Source organism: Canis lupus, chromosome 26 (assembly GCF_011100685.1).
Source record: "Canis lupus familiaris isolate Mischka breed German Shepherd chromosome 26, alternate assembly UU_Cfam_GSD_1.0, whole genome shotgun sequence".
NCBI classification, from domain to species: Eukaryota; Metazoa; Chordata; class Mammalia; order Carnivora; family Canidae; genus Canis; species Canis lupus.
Window position 1 is genome coordinate 8257661 of NC_049247.1, and position 22248 is coordinate 8279908.

At 34.5% G+C, this 22248-nt stretch overlaps 1 protein-coding gene across 15 annotated transcripts in view; it reads left to right on the plus strand.

The window, feature by feature from the left end:
• IFT81 (intraflagellar transport 81) overlaps positions 1-22248 on the plus strand; it is a 106448-nt gene that overhangs the window by 7523 nt on the left and 76677 nt on the right. For all 15 annotated transcript variants that reach the window (XR_005379150.1, XR_005379147.1, XR_005379148.1 and 12 more), the window contains exons 5-11: positions 286-375; positions 3343-3408; positions 3722-3832; positions 5132-5216; positions 11159-11322; positions 12663-12758; positions 21526-21672. Coding sequence is in view for 11 of the 15 variants with exons in the window: in XM_038575025.1 (XP_038430953.1) it covers positions 286-375; positions 3343-3408; positions 3722-3832; positions 5132-5216; positions 11159-11322; positions 12663-12758; positions 21526-21672 (759 nt within the window). In the remaining 4 variants the exon portion in view is untranslated. The remainder of the gene's footprint in view (positions 1-285; positions 376-3342; positions 3409-3721; positions 3833-5131; positions 5217-11158; positions 11323-12662; positions 12759-21525; positions 21673-22248) is intronic.

The window sequence follows — 22248 nt, forward strand, 5'->3', positions numbered from 1 at the left end:
AGGGCGCGATCCTGGAGTCCCGGGATCAAGTCCCACGTCGGGCTCCCTGCATGGAGCCTGCTTCTCCCTCTGCCTGTGTCTCTGCCTCTCTCTCCCCCTATGTCTATCATGAATAAATAAATAAAATCTTTAAAAAATAAAATAAAAAAAATAAATGTTAAAGGATATGATTTTAATGCTGTTATGTAATGATTTAAGTAATCACTATAGGTTAATTGGTAACCTAATGAAGAAAAGCCTACTGGACCTAGTCATTAGTTTATAATTTTTTAACTTGTCTTTTAGTATGAAGAGCTGATGGAAGCCTTTAAAACTTTGCATAAAGAATGTGAGCAACTCAAGACATCTGGATTTTCTACAGCAGAAATAAGAAGGGTAAAGAAAGGAAAATATAGTAACAATATTTTTTTTAGATTTGAATATTTTCCCATTTTTGTTTTTGGTTAATTCAGTATGAGTCTTAAAACTACATAGGAACCAGTGATAACAAGGGTCAGATTTTCTTTTGTTGAATCTTTGCTAATTCTTTACTGAAGAAATTAATGATACCAGGGTAAATTCATAATGAGTTCTTATGTACTGTATAGACTACTACCATGGATTATAAAAGATTACATTTTGGCTATCTTTCTCTATGTGTATATAGTAAAAAATGTATGTTATATAAAGTATAAAGTATATTTATCATATACACACACACACACATATAGGAGAGAGAGAGAGAGAGAAAGGCAAGAACAAAGAAGAAAAAACCATCCAATTGTTATCTTTCAGGCTTTGTGTATTTGTGTTGGTGGGTATTTGGGGTCATGCTATACATAGTTATTTGTATATTGCTTTTTTAATCATTGCATTGTAAACATTCACATTGTTATCTTTCTAGACTTTTTTTTTTTAAAAGAGGGACTGGGGGGGGGGGGGAAGGACAGAGGGAGAGGGAGAGAGAGAATCTTAGGCAGGCTCCATGCCCAGTGTGGAGCCCAATGTGGGGCTTGATCTCATGACCATGAGATCATGACCTGAGCCAAAATCAAGAATTGGATGCTTAACCCACTGAACCACCTTGGTGCCCCCTAAATATGATTTTTTTTTAATTTGGGGGTTGGGAAAGAGGGAGAGGAAAGATTCTCAGGTGAAGTCCCCACTTGAGTACAGAGCCTGAGGCAAAACTCAGTCTCAGGACCCTGAAATCATGAACTGAGCCGAAATCAAGAGTTGGCTGCTTAACCAGCTGAGCCAACCAGGTGCCCCTAAATATGATTTTTAATGATTAAATGATATTCCATATGGATAGGTTAACCATTTTTGGTTTTTATTTTATGTTTTGCTGTTACAGATAATGCTATGCTTGTTGTATACATAAATTTATTTGGGGTATCTATAATTGTTTCCCTGGATAAATTTCTAGAAATATTAAGGCATACAAAAATTTTCAGGACTTTTGACGCATGTCACTTAATGTTCTCCAAATTAACATTTTCACCAGGCATATAACTTCTTTCCCTAAACACATACTGATTCCACTTTCATGAATTTTGTATTTTTAGAATTCCTGAGTTATCCATGCCATCTTTATCTTTTTAATCAAAAAACAATAGAAGTTGTCTCCTCAGAGAGGCCTTCCCTGATTCCCTAGATGGAGTAGTTCCCCCAGTTCTTTTTGTTTTATAAAACTCACCACACTTAAAATTACCTTAATGTCTATTTTCCCAACTGTCTTTATGCCCTATGAGGGTAAGGACCATGTCTCTCTATTTTGTTCATCACTGTATCCCCAGTGTCTATCACAGTGCCCGCATGTGGTAGGTTCTCAATGAGAGTTTGTTGAGTGTATTGGGAACAAAAGGTGAGCTCACATTTACTGGGAAAGAGAGCCATAAGTAGGATATTTATAGTATGAAGGAAGAGTGATGGATATTCATCCACTGTTCCTCTGTTACGTCATGTGAGTAAACTGACATGATAAAAAGACTGAGAGTCTGTCATTTTAATTTCATTATTGCCAAACTATTTTTGAACATATTCTTTGTAGAAAATATGATAAGCAAGAAATAGAAGATAATTCACTCATAATCCCATGCTGTAGAGATAACTACTATTGACATTTTAGCAAATATATTTAATACTTTTTCTTTGTATTGTACTATATATAAATGTTGTAATCTGCTTCTTTGAAGTAATGTCATATCATGAGTTTTTCTGTCATTAAACATTCCTTTGCATAATTTTTAATGACTTTCATTATATTGTGCCATAGTTTATTTAATAATTCTCAGACATTTGGTAATTTACAAATTTTAGATGTGATTAGTATCTGTGAGACTCCTCATAGAGAAGTCTTTGGCCATCCATGCATATTTTATTAGGACAAATTCCCAGAAGTGGAATTATCAGGCTAGATGGTATATATGTTTAAGACTTTTGATCTTTTTCTTCAGTACAATGCCATCAGTAGCGAATAAGAGTTCCCCAGATCCTATCAATACTGACTACTATGTATATTTTTCTCTTTAGTATTACTGTGATAGTTAGGCTATTAGTTTTTTTTTTTTTTTTTTTTTTTTTTTTAATTTTTTTATTTATTTATGATAGGCACACAGTGAGAGAGAGAGAGGCAGAGACACAGGCAGAGGGAGAAGCAGGCTCCATGCACCGGGAGCCCGATGTGGGACTCGATCCCGGGTCTCCAGGATCGCGCCCTGGGCCAAAGGCAGGCGCTAAACCGCTGCGCCACCCAGGGATCCCCAGGCTATTAGTTTTTTAAGTTTAGGAAGGATTGTTTGTTTTCACTAGAAAATATGTGGAGCTGATTAAAAGGAAGGTGGTTTATTTTTGAAGTCTTTTTTTTTTTTTTTTTTAGGAAGAGAATTGTTTAATTGACAAAACCAGACACAAATTTATGTCTTGAAAACACCACAACCTTAAAAATAACTTTGATGGAAAATTGGCAGAATATATAGTTTGGTATTTAACAATAGATGAAGTGTCAGCAGCTGTTTTCATGGTTTTAGACCTGTACACTTTCCATTATAGAAGACTTTTGAAAAATTGTGTGCCCTTATTTGGGCAGAACACAAATGTGCTGGTTGGCAGCTTTACCTTGCTACGTTATTACCTGTTTTGGTTGCTTTTCTAAATGAACACTAAGCTGCCAAATAAATTATCCTGAATAAAGAATCCTGGCGGGGGCGGGGGGGTGGATATAAAAATGCCCTTTATCCAAAAGAGTATCTTTGTTCCTTAATGCTCTGGTTATAAGTAGTGAAAAAATCATATGAAAACTTTATTTGAATTCTACAAAGAATGCTTTTTCTTATAATGTGTCCTTGACTACTTTTTTAGGATATCAGTGCAATGGAGGAAGAAAAGGATCAGCTCATTAAGAGAGTTGAACGTTTGAAGAAAAGGGTAAGGCAAAAATTAGCACTCTAAGACTTTGGCCTCAAGTCCCAAGGACTTGCAGAGATTTAGGAATGGAAATAAGGATTAAGCAAAGTATGGGTGTACATCTGAGAATGGACTCAAATAATATTGACAGAAAGGGAATCTCCCTAGGCAGTAGCTCAAAATTTTTAAGGTCCTGGAGTCTGGAACTTTAGTGTCATCTCTAGGGAGTACTGTTTGCCAAAAAGAAATGATAAGTGGATGTCTGAGTCACATGACATGCTAATTTCTTTCTTAAACTTGACAGTAACATGTACTACTTATTCCCTTACTGTAGGTGGAGACAGTTCAGAATCATCAACGGATGCTTAAAATAGCAAGGCAACTTCGAGTTGAAAAAGAAAGAGAAGAATTTCTTGTGCAACAGAAACAGGAACAAAAGAATCAGGTATCCTCATAAAAGTTTATATTCTCATGATGAAAGAGATAGGTCTTTTTGATCATTCGAATATAAAGAAAAAAGGGTTCTAGAATTGTAGAAGTTCATGTTTCCTTTTGTTAACATGATGGAATACTCTTAAGAGGATTTTTTAAAAAAAGATTTTATTTATTCATGAGAGACACAGAGAGGCAGAGACACAGGCAGAGGGAGAAGCAGGCTCTCTGTGGGAACTCAATGCAGGACTCGATCCCAGGATTCTGGGATCACAACCCAAGCCAAAGGCAGACACTCAACCACTCAGCCACCCAGGCATCCCTTAAGAGGATTTTGTGACACCAACAGCAATAATACTACTGAGTTCTGTACCCAGTATGTATCTATATACTACCTTTTGGCCTATGCTTAACTTATGTTGACACAACATTACAGAGCATTCATTGTAATGTTAAGCATTAAAATTAACTGCTGATAAAATTTGTCAGATCTCTGAAGGGTGTCCTGAATTCTGGGGTGATGAGAATATCCATTTTATTCCACTGATCACAGTATCCACTATACTTTATTCCCATGGAAATAAGCAAATCATGAAAAGACTCAAAATCATCCATACTCCACTTTTTTAGACTTTGCCTTAAAGAAAAAATAATCTGGCTAGAAAGGATTGCTTATTATATTGAAAAATCTATCTTAAAACTGAGTAGACTTATATGTTAAGAATATACTTCCTGTTCAATGAGATGTTTGACTTTTTTGGAACTTGTCTTAGCATCATGGTAGTTCCACTGTACCAGTAAGCTGCATTGCTTGCGCTATGAATGGTTACTTAGCATCAGTGTGTGATTCTAAGACATCATTTGTGAGAATGTATTCCTTAGAATTAAGAAAACCATGTTAGGGCACCTGGCTGACTCAGTTGGTGGAGTGTGCAGCTTTTGACCTTGGGGTGTGGGTTAAAGCTGCACATTGAGTATAGACATTACTTAAAAAGAAAGAAAGAAACCCATGTTATAGCAAGAAAAGTCTGGAGGCCTAGTATATGTATTTCTTTACCAAGTATTTTTCCTTGATCACTAAGTACAGCAAATAACTGAAGATAAACTTTCTGAAAGCTTTTTTGTAAAAAGCTTTACATGAAAAGGTATTGAGAAAATTAGTTACATTTTGGGTTCAACATAGTAATTTTCTTAGTTTTTATTATTCTTACATTACAAGAATTATGTGGAACTTGTATTTTTCTTTGCTTGTCTATGTGAGTGGTAGGTTTCAATAGATTAAGCAAATAATGGATCTACTTGTATTTTAAAGCTGTTTCATGCAGTGCAGAGACTGCAAAGAATACAAAATCAGCTGAAAAGTATGCGCCATGCAGCAGCAGATGCAAAGCCTGAAAGTAAGTGGAAACTATTACATGTTACAGATGATCAGAGAATATTAGTTTAAGTTAGTAGTTATTCTTAAAGCAATCAACTCATGAGAATTAATTATCATCTAGTGATAGCTAAGCATTTTAGAATGGCATTTCCTAGGTAATGCATGAGAGCCCTGTTGGAGACATCCTTAAGTTTTTACCTGGTTTTATAATTTCCATTCACTCTTTGGTCAGAGGGTGAAGGGACTGAAAACCACCGTGGAAGGAGGCTCTCTGTTGTGTGAGCATCTAAAATACTTAGGATGGATAGAAAAGATGCAAATAATTGTTGTAGAGCCTGGGCTATAAAGAAAAGAAATAAAATGTTGGACCCTTAAAGCTGAGTGTTTTTTCATATTATTCGATTGTGCTAATGGCATGGGTAATCCTGGCTCTATTGTTATATTAGCTTTATTTAGAAGATGAATTGTTCTGATATTTCCAGATTACACCACCAAACCCATCCTAGGCATTTTTAGTGTTTTTGCTCAACAGAAGAAAGACCATGTAAACTGAAAGAGTAGTAGAAAGCTCTAATTGGTACTGGATAAATGTAATGTAAAAATTTAGCTGTTCAAGGGTTAATTAATCTTTCTATAATATTATATGAAATATTATACTCTAAGCTATAAGTTATAGAATAAAAAAGATAACAAGTGTTGGGGACAGCATGGAGAAAATGGAACTCTAATATATTGCTGGTGGGAATATAAAATGTTATGACTGCTTTGAAAAACATATCTGGCAGTTCCTCAAAATGTTAAATATAGAGTTACCGTGACCCAGTAATTTCATTCCTAGGTATCTACCCAAGGAAATTAAAAACCTGTGTCCACACAAAAATTTGTACACGAATGTTCACAGCAGCCTTATTCATAATAGCCAGAAAGTGGAAATAACCCAAATGTCCCAAACTGATGAACGAATAAACAAAATGTGGTATATCAACCCAATGGAATGCAAAGAAATCAACTATTGATACATATGCTACCTGTATCAAATCATGTTAAATGAAAGAAACTCATCACAAAACACCACATATTTTATGATTCCATCTGTATGAAATGTCCAGAATAAGCAAATCTAGAGAGATAAGAATCAAACTAGTGATTGCTTAGGGCTGTAGGGTTGTAGGAGAGAACGGCTTTGTGTGTGTGTGTGTGTGTGTGTGTGTGTGTGTGTTGTTTGAGGAGGAAGGGACTGCTAATGAGTATAGAGCTTCTTTCAGAGCCTATGAAAATGTTCTAAAACTGTGGTTATGGTTGCATAATTCTGAGAATTTACTAAAATCCACTGAATTATACACTTTTTTCAGTACAAAGAAAATACCTTTTTTATGATTTTTTTCTCCTTAGTATAATCTATATCTTTTTAGTGTATGTGCTTTGGATTTGATGTAGGTTCCTTCACAATTTACTGCAAAAAGGTAAGATAAATCTCAAAAGAAACCCATTAAATCATAACTATTTAAAAATTAATATCAGAGGTGCCTGGGTAGCTCAGTTGGTTGGGCGTCTGCCTTCGGCTCAGGTCATGATCCCAGGGTCCTGGGATCGAGTTCCATATTGGGCTCCCTGCTCAATGGGGGGCCTGCTGCTGCTTCCCCCTCTGCCTCCCTCTCCCCCTGCTTGTGCTTTCCCTCTTTCTGTGTCAAATAAATAAAATCTTAAATAATAATAATAAAATAAAAATTAGTATCGATAAGTAATTTGTATAGGCCTATTCTTACTAAGAAAGTATTAGAAATGTACCATTAATAGTGAATGTTTTGAAATGAAGGTAATGTATGTAAAATTTGGTATGCAGAAAAACAATTGGTTGATCAGTGGAGTTTAATACAATTTAAAATGTTCATCTGGAAGTGTGTTTCTGCAGTATCTGTCTTCAATCTTGTTAGGTTAAATATTTCTTGCTATTATGTTTTAATTCTGACAACTAAACAGAATATCCAAAGATACTTATGGTATTAGTAGTATTTCATTTTTTATTTGAATTGATAGTCTTTAGTTGGCTTTGGCTTTCTAGCCTAAAAAGAAATTGTTTGGGCCAGGAAATAAATAATTATTCACTAAGTAATAAAATTCATGAAAAAATTGTGTTTTATGCATTTCTTGGGATGTTGATGTAAAATATTGATATAAGTAATATGTTAGTAGATGTTGCTAAATAATAAAATCAATTGCATTGTTAAGTAGTAAGAGAAATAATTGGCTCAAACCCACAGTGTATTAATTCAGTATTTGTTGAATATCTACTACATGTCAGGTGCTGTGCTGAGTGCTAGAAATGGAAAGCAAAAGTTACCTTAGGTTCTCATAATCGAATACAGGAAGGGCAGGCAGTGAACAGTGATCATGCAGCTTTACAGACTTGTTGCTGATGGAACTCAGCACAGGGTTCTATGAGAACAAAGAGGCAAAGCACCAAACCCTAGCACAGAATCAAATGGCTTCTTGGACAAGGTGGCACCTGAGTTAAGTTCAAGTTGGAAAGGTGAAGGAGAAGAAGACATTCCATGCTAAGGCACAGTGACCTGAAGGAACATAAACGTAGTAGATGAAGGAGAGAGAAAACAGTAGGCTTCTTCTGACTGCCTGTCTTGAAAAGAAGACAAGAGAGGAAGGGAGTGTGCAAATGAATGAGGAAGACAGTACAGATGAAGACAGTACTGTGCCTAGACTGAGGGAGGGTAGTGGTGCAGGGTGATTGTGTGCTGCAGGGGGGAGTCAGCCAGACAAACAGAGACTGAAGATCCAGGACGAAAAGGTGAGAAGTGGTAGCAGCCTTTCCTGTGTGCACTGAATGTTCTGCAGCAATTACCACAATATGTTAATTGTTGGCATATCTGACTCTGACTCAACTAAACTCCAGACTAATCACCGAGTCGTAATTGGTCTTTCTATTTCCAGGTCCAAGCATGCTAAATTACACATACCCGGCCTTCAGTAAATAGTCTGTTAACTAGTTAGGAGATAGGAGTAGAGGCCCAAACCCTGGAAAGGAAGAAAATGATCTTTTCCACAGATAGGAGGGGAGTCAAGTAAGAAAAAAAGGGCTGAAAACATAAAAATAAGATCTTAGGTGTGTAATGTGTGTTCTCTGGGGGTGGACAGGATGTGGGGAGCAGCAAGTTAAGTTCTTGCTTTGTTGATATCTTTCTGGGAAAGTCTTTTTTTTTTTTTTTTTTAAGATTTTATTTATTCATAAAAAACACAGAGAGTCAGAGACACAGGCAGAGGGATAAGCAGACTCCCCCTGGGAAGCCTGATGTGGAACTCAGATCCTGGAACTTCAAGGATCATGCCCTGAGCTGAAGGCAGAGCCTCAACTGCTGAGCCACCCAGGCAGTGGGAAACAGTCTTAAGGGTTGTATTCAGCAGCCTGGGAAAAGAGTACATGACACATGTTTAATTGATCCAGCTATTTCCTTTAAGAAGGTCTACCTAAATTTTCTAAGTAACAAAAATGACTTAGGGAAAGTTTCTATTTACATAAATAACATAAAAAATATTTTTAGTGTAGGAATGTGCTTTGTATTTTTTCAGAGTAACAGCCATATTATAAACCACTCATGGAAGTTAATTCATCTTTATACTCTACACTTTAATAAGATTTATTATATAAAAGAAGCTACTCATTAAACTATAGTAGGACCAGTAAGATATTTTCAGAGGGTTTTTAACCAAAAAGTTTGCTGAGATCTTAGTGACCTTATATGTAATTTCACCAGGATTTTGAAAGGTAATTTTTTAAAAGCTACATAGAACATATGACTACTTTTCAAGATCTTAAGTTAAAATTTTTAAGAGAAGAATTTAAAATGTGGCAGAAACCCTATATTTACATTTTTAACAGTTGTACTGAGGTAAGATGGACATATAAACTGCACATATTTGAGGTGCTTATAATAAACTGCACATATTTACCAACTTACACTTGGTAAGTTTTGGCATACTATACACACTGGTGAAATCATCAGCCTTAATCAAGGTAACAAATATATCCATCACCCCCAGACATTTTCTTGTGTCCTGTGTAAAATCTTGCTTTTGACCGTTTCTGTTCCTTTGCCTATTCCCAGGCAACCACTGATATGCTTTCTGTTACTATAGATGAGTTTGTGAGTTTTTTGTTTGTTTGTGTTTTCTAAAATTTGAATCTTTTATTTATTTTTTAAAGATTTATTTATTTATTTATTTGAGAGAGCACGTACTAGTTGGGGAGCCTGCATGAGGGGCAGAGGGAGAGGGAGAGGGAGACAAGCAGATGCCCAGCTGAGCATGGATCCTGACCCAGGGCTGGATCTCCCAATACTGAGATTGTGACCTGAGCCGAATTTAAGAGTCAGATTCTCAGTGGATGAGCCACCCAGGTGTCTCAAATCTTTTAAATAGGGAAATAATATTTAAGAATTTTAAATCTTTAGAAGCATTTTAGATTTGATTCTTTACAACTCTGATTATATGTAGTTTAAGAATTTGAAGATAGGGATCCCTGGGTGGCGCAGCGGTTTAGCGCCTGCCTTTGGCCCAGGGTGCGATCCTGGAGACTCAGGATCGAATCCCACTTCGGGCTCCCAGTGCATGGAGCCGGCTTCTCCCTCTGCCTATGTCTCTGCCTCTCTCTCTCTCTCTCTCTCTCCGTGTGTGTGACTATCATAAATTAAAAAATAAAATAAAATAAATAAAAAAAAAGAACTTGAAGATAGAAAAACTAGTCAGCTAATAGCTAAAGAAGCCAGGATGTAGATTTAGTCAGAAACCACATAGAAATGACTGCCTAATTATAATCTGATTCATTAAACACTTTCTCTTCCCTCCCATTCCCTAGTCCCTAAAAAGAAGGGGAAATATAGGGATGAGTGGAAAACTTGCGATTTTGCCATTAATAAAATTTTACATGTTAATATATGGTTAGCACAACAGAACTAAAAATAATGTTAAGGCTCTGGGCCAAACTTAGTATGCAATCTACCTTCATAGATTACTTAAACCGGAAATCCAATGTTTTAAAAAGTCAAGCCAGAATTTGTAAATGTGTAACGGAAAGATCTGAAATAAACTTCTTAAAGCTCTCTAGGCTGGGAATTTATAACAAAACCATTATTCACTGAAAATCTGTGTGTGTGTACTCTACCAAAATAAGAAAACTTATTATTTAAAGTATAATTTAAGTTACCACTTACTGTAAGCTAATACTTTACTATATCAAAACTACCAAACATGGAAAACCAAAAATGTTTATGAATGTAGATAATTTCTTTCTTTCTTTTCTTTTTTTTTTCTTTTTTTGCATTTTAACTTGTACCTTTAGTAATATTTTCTTTGGTTTGAAGCTGACAATGTATAATGTATTACCATTTATGAAGTATTAGAATAGAAATATAAATAGCACCAGAAATATTGTGAAAGAAAAAGCAAATGGCCACTTATGAAAGAAAGAATCTGAGTGAGATTTCATTTGTGTTGCCATTTGTCTTGTGGAGTGCTTAAATACTTAGAACTAGGCAAAATATGACCCAAAAGCTATCTGGCTCTGCAGATGTTAATTTTGTATGTTGTAAAGTATAAAAAGAATTAGGTAGTAATTTGGAAAGATACTACTTTTTCTATAATTATATTAATGTTCTGTATAAATTGCCCTTTGTTATCATTCTAATTAATATCAAAAGATTTTAATGGTCAGGGCACCTGGCTGGCTCAGTTGGAGGATTGTGTGACCCTTAATCTTGGAGGTTGTGAGTTTGAGCCCCATGTTGGGTGTAGAGATTATGCTTTAAAGATTGAAAAAAAATCTCAATGGTCAATATTTCATTATGCAGATTACTTTTGATAGATGTGTCTGTTTTTCAGGTCTTCTATTTTAAAATGCACAAAGTATCACTATCCCTACTCTTGGGCTGAGTATTTATTTTATTTTTAAAGGTTTAATGAAGAGACTAGAGGAGGAGATAAAATTTAATTCTTATATGGTAACTGAAAAATTTCCTAAAGAATTAGAGAGCAAGAAAAAAGAATTGCATTTTTTACAAAAAGTGGTTTCAGAGCCTGCCATGGGCCATTCTGATCTTCTTGAGCTTGAATCTAAAGTAAGTAATAATCATCTTCTTTTTATAGCTCCCAATGTTATCTCATCCCCAGTCCTGTAAAAATTATGTGAACTGCTTTCTATAGTGTCCAACTCTTGACTCTTAAATTAATCTGTACTGAATTTGACAGCTTTTATGAGTTCTTTGTGAGAAATTATAGCATGTAATGCTGTTATTTAATCCACATGATGTTGTAAAGACTTAGTCAACTGATTAGAAAACTAAGTAGCTTGGGTATGTAAATTAATGCATATAATTGACTCATAGGTTTATGTATTCATAATATAATCATTTAAATGGTAAATTTTAAAATATTTTGCATATCATTAATTTTATAAAATAAAAAATTTAAAAATAATTATCAAAAATAATATAACAATTTTATATTTAAAGCTAATATAAAATAAAAATAATTTTCAAAAATAATATAGCAATTTTATATTTAAAGTTAATATTTATATTAGCCTTTTATGACTGCTTTGGAATTACTAAACTTTCTTTTAATGCTCACTGAAATCTGGTTTTATGTTATAATATTTTTGTTCCATAGAAATAAAGCATCAAGCAGATACCTATTTTTAAAAAATAACAAATATTATAATTGAAATATTTTGTTTTGCTAATCCTTTAATGTGTTTAATATGTGCTTAATAACCACGATAATTAAATACATAATTCTGACCACTTCATTCTTTTAATTTACTTATAGAAATTAGATGTCCAAATGAGATTTGCCTCAAATTTAATGTCATAGAATTAACAGAACTCTATCTAGACTTTTTAAAGGATATACTGAAAACCATGTAATTTTTTGTATTACTTGAAGGACTATATGCTTCTATTGGCTTTGTTCACTCTTGTTACATTTGGCAAAGAATTAATGAGTAGGATAAATGGCAGCTATCATTGAATCACAGATCTTTAGAATAGGAAGGGTTTTTAGATGTCATCTGTGTCAACTCAGTTGGGTTCATGAATTCCTTGCACTAAATCCCTGGGGAATGTTAGTCTGACTTTATCACTTGCAGTGACTTGAAACTCAAAAGCTAAAGTAAGGGGTAACTTCAGATTTGTAGAAATTGTCTTTTTGATAATGTATAAACATTTCCCATAGAATACTTTAGGATAATTTAAATATGGATGGTTATATGTCATCAAAATGTGTAAATATATATCATGATCTATGAAATGTAAATGGTTTCTAAAAATAATCATAACAATCCACTTATAATTAACCTATTCCTTGTGAGAAATCACTGGTAAGAACATAAATTCAAAGCTTGTCCCTTTGTGTAATCACAGAAAGAGTTTTAAACTTCTTTACTGTCATACTGTTTTAGATAAATGAAATAAACACAGAGATAAATCAACTGATTGAAAAGAAAATGATGAGAAATGAGCCAATTGAAGGCAAACTCTCACTATATAGGCAACAGGTGAGACCACTCTTGGGGCCCTCGTATTTCGATCTTTCATCTTATTGGTTAACATCTTTGTAAATACCCCAGGCTGTGTTGTGGATAGTCTTAAAGTAAGAAGGAAGTAAAGAATAAATGCTCTTCTGTTATTGCTAATCTCCAGATTATAACAGAAAATGTGTGGAAAAGCCACAAAAGATGTATGTTCAAGTTTGAAATTCAATATACCTGATCATGTTTAGTTTCCTTACCGTCTACCAACTGTGGTGATAGAGCTATTTGTGTTTATCTCTGTGAGTGTGAAACTTGCTTTTTTAAATGAAACCTTAACTTAAATGGTATAAAATAAAAATATTTGTAATCTTTAATGAATTAAAGGCAATATACTTTTTTCAGGTTTAAAGTTAGTTTGCAAGTAGAGAATAAGTTAAATCTTAGTGCTAAGGCATTTATCATTTTATCCACAACTATTAGATTGTGAGAGTATAAATGTCCTGTATTTCTAGACAAAAGGTTCAAATGAAAACCATGTATTATCTGAAAAGAACCCAGTCAGGAGTAGTTTAGTGTGATGAGCATTCTGTAACATCAGAAAATACTGAGCTACATAACAAAGGATTTTTCACAGATGTTAAAATTTTTAAAATATTTTTATATTGGAGAATCTCAACCATATATAAAGGTAGAGAAAATAGTTCAATAAACCCTCATGTGTCCAAGGCTATAACAAGCATGGCCATTCTTATTTCATTATACCCCTAGACCTAACTGGATTATTTTAAGCAAATCTTAGACTTTAAATCATTTCATCTATAAATATTTCAGAATGTATGTCTAAAAAATAAAAGTTTAAAAAAATTAACAGCATACCACACCTGAAAAATGTCATAATTCCTTAATATTGGCAAATGTCCAGTGTTCACATTTCCTTGATTTTCTTTCTTTCTTTCTTTCTTTCTTTCTTTCTTTCTTTCTTTCTTTCTTTCTGTCTCTCTCTCTCTCTCTCTCTCTTTCATTACTTTGTTTTAATTGGGGTTCTTACAGGATTCATGCACTGCATTTGATTGATTCGTTTAAGTCTCTTTTAATCTATAGATTTTTGTTGCCCCTTATTTATCTATTTAACAATTTTCTTTCAGTTGATTTATTGAAAAAACTTGTTTATCCTATAACATTTTCCATAGTTTGTATTTTACTGATTGGGATGGTATGATGTTCTTTTTTTTTTTTTTTTTTTTTTTTTTTTTTTTTAAGAGAGCATGCACATATGCACACCCAGGTGCCCAGGCTGGATCTCATGACCCGAGATCATGACCTGAGCCTAAATCAACAGTCAGATGCTTAACTGACTGAGCCACCCAGGTGCTCTGCCTTGTGGTATTCTTTTAAAATGTTCCTTTGTTAAAAAAAAAAAATGTTCCTTTGTTTCCTATATTTCCCATATATTACAACTAGAAGCTTGAACAATGGTTTGAATTTTGGCAAGAATATGTTCTAGATAGTTATGTACTATCCACTTAGAGGTGATAATATCTGGTTATCTCTTTTTTTGTAGTGTTAGCAGACTTTGATTACCATTGCTCATCCATTAATTTCATTAGAGTTTATAAAATGTTGATACTATGATTCCTTCTCCATTTATTTTTTTAAATATTTTTTTTAATTTTTTTATTTATTTATGATAGTCACAGAGAGAGAGAGAGGCAGAGACACAGGCAGAGGGAGAAGCAGGCTCCATGCACCGGGAGCCCGATGTGGGAATCGATCCCGGGTCTCCAGGATCGCGCCCTGGGCCAAAGGCAGGCGCCAAACCGCTGCGCCACCCAGGGATCCCCTCCTTCTCCATTTATTAGCTGGATTGCCTCTATAAAGAGAAACCTTCTCTCATCAACAATTTGATTACACTGAGCTGTAAGTCATATAGGAAAGGCAGGCTACATGCTTGTTTCTTTATCAGTTTTCAAAAAGGAGTGATTTCCTTCAACTCATTTTCATTCTCCAACAGTAAAAGTGATCACTTAAGGTAGTTTTTCATTTTTTAGTTGCTTGTTGACTTAACGTCATTATAAATCATAGATGTAATTATATTTGGTAAGTTTAAAACATTTTCCTTAATCATGCTCAAATTGTTCCATTTTTAGCTAGTAGGAGGCTTTTCAAGGAACTTCTGATTCCTTTTTAAGATTCTATTTGTCTTTGATAATGTCCTTGCTTTCTGGTATGACTAAGATATTTATATACTCATCTTTTATATTTCCTACCCTAGGGCTTGGAATTAGACTTTATGATCTTGATTTGTTTTAGTAGGAAATAATATCTAGAGACTGAAATCTGAGTATTAGGACTTCTCATTGCTCCTGGGTGGCCATTATTTTAGATCTTTTTAGTGGACAAAGCTAGGAAACAGTTTTTTTTCTGTCTTCCTAATGTACACCATGGGTTCATATTTATCCTTCCAGGTCAGATTCAAGGCTACTGGGCTTCTACTTACCCTCTATCAATCTCACTTCTTCTTCTTCTTCTTTCTTCTTTCTTTCTTCTTTCTTCTTTCTTCTTTCTTATTTTATCTATTCATGACAGAGAGAGAGAGAGAGAAGGCAGAGACACAGGCAGAGGGAGAAGCAGGTTCCATGCAGGGAGCCTGACGTGGGACTTGATCCTGGGTCTCCAGGCTCACGCCTGGGCTGAAGGCAGGTGCTAAACCGCTAAGCCACCCAGGCTGCCCTCACATCTTTCTTCTTATCTCACATTGAAAATTCTCAGTAACACTAACATAATTTAGTTATTTGCTTTAATCCACACTTTACACACAATCGTTTCAAAATAGAAGTAACAATACTACCACCAAAAATATGATTGCTGCTAAAAATTGTTTTTTAGTTTATTTTATCTTAAGGATATATCCCACTAGGGTTAGATAAATTACTGTTTTGTTTTTATTTTTTTAAAGATTTTATTTATTTATTCATGAGAGACACGCACAGAGAAGCAGAGATACAGGCAGAGGTAGAAACAGGCCCCACACCCTGAGCTGAAGGCAGACCCCCAACCACTGAGCCACCCAGGCGTCCCCAAATTACTATTTTAAAGTCACTTAGAATATAGTTCTATATGAGTACAAATTAAATTTGGTACATATATATGTTTATTTTTATTTTTAGGAATTACTTTTTTAAAAAAATGTATTTATTTTAGAGCAAGTGTGCATAGGAGTAGAGGAAGGGGCAGAGGGTAAGGGAGGAAGAGCATCCTCAACCAGACTCCCTGCTAAGCACAGAGCCCAATGCAAGGCTCAATCCCAGGACCCCAAGATCATGACCTGAGCTGAAATATAGCATTGGCCAATTAACTGTCTGAGCCACCCAGGCACCCCTAGGGATTACTTTTTAGGGGATAATTTGTTTTATAATTATTTAAAATATTTACATGATTCCAAGTCAAATCCAAAAAACAAGAAATACTCAAAGAAGTTTCTAGCATCTACTCTGGTGCTAACCATTCTAATCTTTCCTTCCCTCATAGGTAATTTTTAAATATTTTTATAGTTTAGGGACACCTAGGTGGCTCAACGGTTGAGCGTCTGCCTTTTCCTCAGGGCGTGATCCTGGAGTCCCGGAATTGAGTCCCACATCGGGCTCCCTGCATGCAGCCTGCTTCTCCCTCTGCCTGTATCTCTGCCTCTCTCTCTCTCTCTGTGTCTCTCATGAATAAATAAATAAAAATTTAAAATTTTTATATTTTATTATTCCATTAATAATAATACATATACATAGATTCATATATTCATAATAATACATATACATAATACATATACATAGATTCATATATTTTCCTTCTAGGGAAGAGCATAATATATACACTTTTCCAAGCTTTTTAAAATTCTTAATGATATATACTAATAAAAAGAATAATCTTAAAAAATAATAATAATCTTTATTCCTTTTTTTATAACTTTATTGAGATTCAATTCATATACCATACAATTCACTTATATAAAGTGCACAATTTAGTGGCTTTTAGTATATTCAGAGTCATGCAACCATCACCATAGTCGATTCTAGAACATTTTTACCATCTCAAAAAGAAACCTTTTATTAGCAGTCATTTCACATTTCCTCCCCAACCCTTAGCCCTAGGCAACTAAACTTTCCCTATAGATTTACCTATCATGGACATTTCATACAATATGTGGTCCTTTGTGGCTGGCTTTTTTCACTTAGCATAGTTTTTAAAGTTCATCCATGCTGTAGTGTGAGTCAGTAGTTCATCCTTTTTGTTATTGAATAGTATTCTATTGTATGAAAAGATCATATTTTGTTTATCCATACATCAGTTAATGGGCTTTTGGATAATTTTACCTTTTGACTATTATAAATAATGCTTCTGTGAACATTCTTGTACAAATATTTGTGTGAAAATATGTTTTCATTTCTCTTGAGTATATTCCTAGGAGTGGAATTGCTGGCTCATATAATAATTCTGTGTTTAAGATTTTGAGGAAGTGCCAGAATCTTCCCAAACCAGTACCACCAACAGTGTATGAAGGTTTTGATTTCTCCCCATCCTTGCCAACACTTGTTGTTTTTGTTTTTTTTTTAATTAATTAATTTATTTTTTTTAATTTATTTTTTATTGGTGTTCAATTTATTAACATACAGAATAACCCCCAGTGCCCGTCACCCGTTCACTCCCACCCCCTGCCCTCCTCCCCTTCTACCACCCCTAGTTCGTTTCCCAGAATTAGCAGTCTTTACGTTCTGTCTCCCTTTCTGATATTTCCCACACATTTCTTCTCCCTTCCCTTATATTCCCTTTCACTATTATTTATATTCCCCAAATGAATGAGAACATATAATGTTTGTCCTTCTCCGACTGACTTACTTCACTCAGCATAATACCCTCCAGGCCAACACTTGTTATTATCTGGTTGGGTTTTTTTTTTATACCCATCTTAGTTGTATGCTTTATTCGTGTTCACAGTCACATACTACCCCATTTAGTTGTTATACCACAGTTCATGCAGCCAGTCACAAATTGCACATTTGGGTTGTTGCCATTCTTTCGCTATTACAAATCATGCTTCAGTGAATGGCTTTTTGTTTATGTCTTTACATATTTTTGCCAGTGTTATCTTCAGGATATAGTCCCAGAGGTAAGATTGCTGCATCAAAGAGTAAATGCATATATAAGTTGCTAGATATTGCCAAATTCTTCTCCATAGAAGTTATAGCATTTCATGTTTCCACCTGCAGTGCAGGAGATGCCTATTTCCTCACTGCCTCCCAGTAGAGTTTGTTGTTGAACTTTTAGAGTTTTACCACCTTTGTAGATGAGAAATTGTATCCTGTGATAGTTTTAATTTTTGCTTATCTTATAAACAAGGTTGAGCATTTTCTCACATGAGTAACAGTCGTTTTAATTCCTTTTTAATTGTCCCTTTATGTCTATATCCTCACTTTTTCTATAGGGTTGTTGGCCTTTTTTTCTTTATATATTAGAAATATATACTCTTGGGGCACCTGGGTGGCTCAGTCAGTTAAGCATCCGACTGTTGGCCTCAGCTCACGTCTTGATCTCAGGATCACGAATTCAAGCTCGTATTGGCTCTGTGCTGGGTGTGGAGCCTTTTTTTTTTTTTTTTTTTACATTTGTTTTTATTTAAGTTCGATTTGCCAACACATAGTATAACCCCCAATGCTCATCCCATCAAGTGACCACTCACTGCCCATCACCCAGTTACCCTATCCCCCCACCCACCTCCCCTTCTTTTTTTTTTTTTTTACATATTTTTTAAATTTTTATTTATTTATGATAGTCACAGAGAGAGAGAGAGAGAGAGAGGCAGAGACATAAGCAGGCTCCATGCACCGGGAGCCCGATGTGGGATTTGATCCCGGGTCTCCAGGATCGCGCCCTGGGCCAAAGGCAGGCACCAAACCGCTGCACCACCCAGGGATCCCCTTTTTTACATATTTTTAAAACAAATTTATTTTTTATTGGTGTTCAATTTGCCAACATACAGAATAACACCCAGTGCTCATCCCGTCAAGTGCCCACCTCAGTGCCCGCCACCCAGTCACCCCCACCCCCCGCCCACCTCCCCTTCCACCACCCCCAGTTCCTTTCCCAGAGTTAGGAGTCTTCCATGTTCTGTCTCCCTTTCTGATATTTCCTACTTATTTTTCCTCCTTTCCCCTTTATTCCCTTTCACTGTTATTTATATTCCCCAAATGAATAAGACCATATAATGTTTGTCCTTCTCCGATTGACTTATTTCACTCAGCATAATACCCTCCAGGTCCATCCACGTCGAAGCGAATGGTGGGTATTTGTGGAGCCTATTTAAGAAACAAAACAAAACAAAACAAAACAAGGCAGCCTAGGTGGCTCATTGGTTTAGCGCCACCTTCAGCCCAGGGCCTGATCCTGGAGACCCGGGATCAAGTCCCATGTCAGGCTCCCTTCATGGAGCCTGCTTCTCCCTCTGCCTGTGTCTCTGCCTCTCTCTCTCTGTGTCTCCCATGAATAAATAAATAAAATCTTAAAAAAAAAAACAACAAAAAAACAAGAAAAGAAATATTTACTTTGTCTTACTTACAATTGTAACATTTTCCCCTACTTTGGTATTTGCCTTTTTACTTTGCTTACAGTGTTGTGTCACCATGAGAAAGTTCTTTATTTTTATGAAATCAAATTTAATAGTTTTTTCTCTTGTTATTTCAGGTTTTGAGGCATAGTTAGGAATGTTTTTCCTCTTGTAAGTTATAGAGAAATTTATTCAAGTTTTCTTTTTGAACTTCTATGTTTAATTTTTTATACTTAAGTCTCTGATCTATTTAGAATTTTTTCTGGGCTGTGCTATTTATTGTATATAGCTATCCAATTATCTAACTGTCCTAATGCCAGTTAGTAAAAAGTCCATTTTTTTCCCTATGGCTTTGAGATTCTGTTTGTTCTAATTTAAAAATACTATTGGATTTCCTATTTTTCCATTGGCCTATCTGTTCAGGTATTCATATTAACATTTACAGAAGCTTTGTAATCAAGTTCAAATAACTGATTAAAGTAGCTATGTTCATCCCCAAATTGCTCTACTTTCTCAGGATTTTACTTACAATTCTTGTTTGTATGTTATTTCAGTAAGCTTTATTATCAACTTATCCAGCTCTTGAAAAAAATTTTTTAATTATTGGGTTTGCTTTATATTTATTTTTTACCTCAGAGCTTACGTGTTTATGATATTTGAGTCTTCGTGTCTCCATTTATGCAAATTTATTTTTTGCTTTTTTAGGAGTGTTTGTTTTCCTTAAGGTTTTGGAACTTCTCTTGCTTACATATTTTATTTTTTGCTCTTAATAATTGAGGGCTTTTCTTTCCTTATGCCTTCTGATTGATTTGTCTAAAAGTGCTATTGATTTGTTTACTGTTTTCCCATAGATTCTCTTGTTTTTTTTTTAGGTATATAATCATATACTATGAAAACTCCAACTTTTTCTGTCAGATTCTTACACTTCTAATTACTTTCTCTTCTAATGGTATGAGCAAATACCTTCAACACAATATTAAATTATAGTGGAGATAATGGGTATTTTTACCTTGTTCCAGATTTAGTAGGATATACTCTTATGTTTCTCTATTAAATAAGATCCTGGGGACACCTGGGTGGCTAAACCAGTTAAGCATCTGCCTTTAGCTCAGGTCATGATCTTGGGGTCTGGGGATTGAATCCCACCTCAGGCTCCCTGCTCACTGGAGAGTCTGCCTCTTCTTCTCCCTCTCGGGCCCTCCCCACAGCTCATGCTCGCTCTTGCTCTCTCTCAATTAAATCTTTAAAAAAAAAAAAAAAAGATACAGGTTTGGGCTGAGTTTTTTATTTATTTTGTGTTAAGGAAGTATACCATCAATTCCTGTATGGTTCTGGTACTCTTACCATTCCTTCTCTCTCTCTCTCTCTCTCAGCTAGAATAATTCCATAGAGAGAAACATTCCTTCATCATCTATCTTTTCATTTTTTAAACAGAGAAAATAGACTTGTTTAAAGGGTTTGCATTAGAGATTTCCCCTTCTCTGCCAATTTTGTGTGAAGAAAATATTTGTACTATTTCACTTAAGAGTTTGGCTAATGTTTTTCTTAAACTAGTTCAGCCATGATTCATTTAAGGAAATCCCCCAAAAGTTGCTAAGTAATATAAAGTGCTACATTCATGGCTAAGAGCAGCCATTTGGATTATGTAAACATTTCTCTAATTCTGGTGAGTCACATGTTTGATTTTAAACCTGCACTTTATTTATTAGAATGCCCCAAATATAATAAATGTTTGAACATTTCATTTTCAGAGTATGGATATTGATTTTAGGTAAGATACCTATGTTGTAGTTTTGAGAATAAAACATTGTTTTCTTTCAATGAAAGGAAACCTACCATGAACAGACTTAAGGAGAGCTTCTATTTACTTACCTAGAAAGTATCTTCATTAACGTTTGAGTGTTACATGACAGTATTTTAATATTTTTATTACTACTATTTTTGTTTCTCGCTGATGTAGCTATATTTTCAGGGCTTTTGTCTTTTAAATGTTTTGGGTTGATATTTAGTATATATTGTATACTCATATTAAACAGATAACTGATGATGATAGGTGGGAGGGCAAATGGTATTGGTTAGGAGAAGCCAACCTGATATTGAAAATTTAGCTTGGTAAAATCTTAAAAATCAATACTTTTACAAGATAATAGAAAGTTGATTGTGTGTCTAATTTTACATTCATATTTAATACTCAATTAGGCATCCATTATATCTCGTAAAAAAGAAGCCAAAGCTGAGGAACTTCAGGAAGCAAAGGAGAAGCTAGCCAACCTAGAGAGAGAAGTGTCAGTGAAGACAAATCAGACCCGTGAATTTGATGGCACCGAAGTTTTGAAGGGAGATGATGTAAGTTGAGGTGTGATATGAGTATTGTTTTTATTTGAAAACATTCATGTTTTTGACTTTTTTAGTTTGGTTGTCAGTAGTAGAAAGTTAATCTTATTTTATAAAACCTGGTTTGAGACTGAAAAATCCTTGCAATTATATTAAGATGTTCTTGCTCTATGATGACAGATCTTAGTAATTTTATGAGATAATGTTCCAAATTTTTACTTTTTAATTAAGCAAATTTATATTGGATTTATTAATTATAAATATTGTTATAAAAGTAAGACAAAATGAATAGAAACTAACAGATAAGACAAAAATTCATATTCATTGATAAATGTCATTCCATAAAGGGCTGAGAAAATGATATCCCGAAGTTGCTTTGTCAGTAATGTGTGTTTGGCCACTGAGACTGGCACCATTTAAATGACTTTACTGTAGATGCTTATAAATTTTAAAAATACAACTCAATCTTATGTTGGTATAAACTTAAATTTTTGAACAATGTTTTAAAAGCTATTATTTGATTTATCCTTCTGTCAGACTTGTGAGATTAGTAGGACGAGTAATACTAATAGCCATTTATATATACGG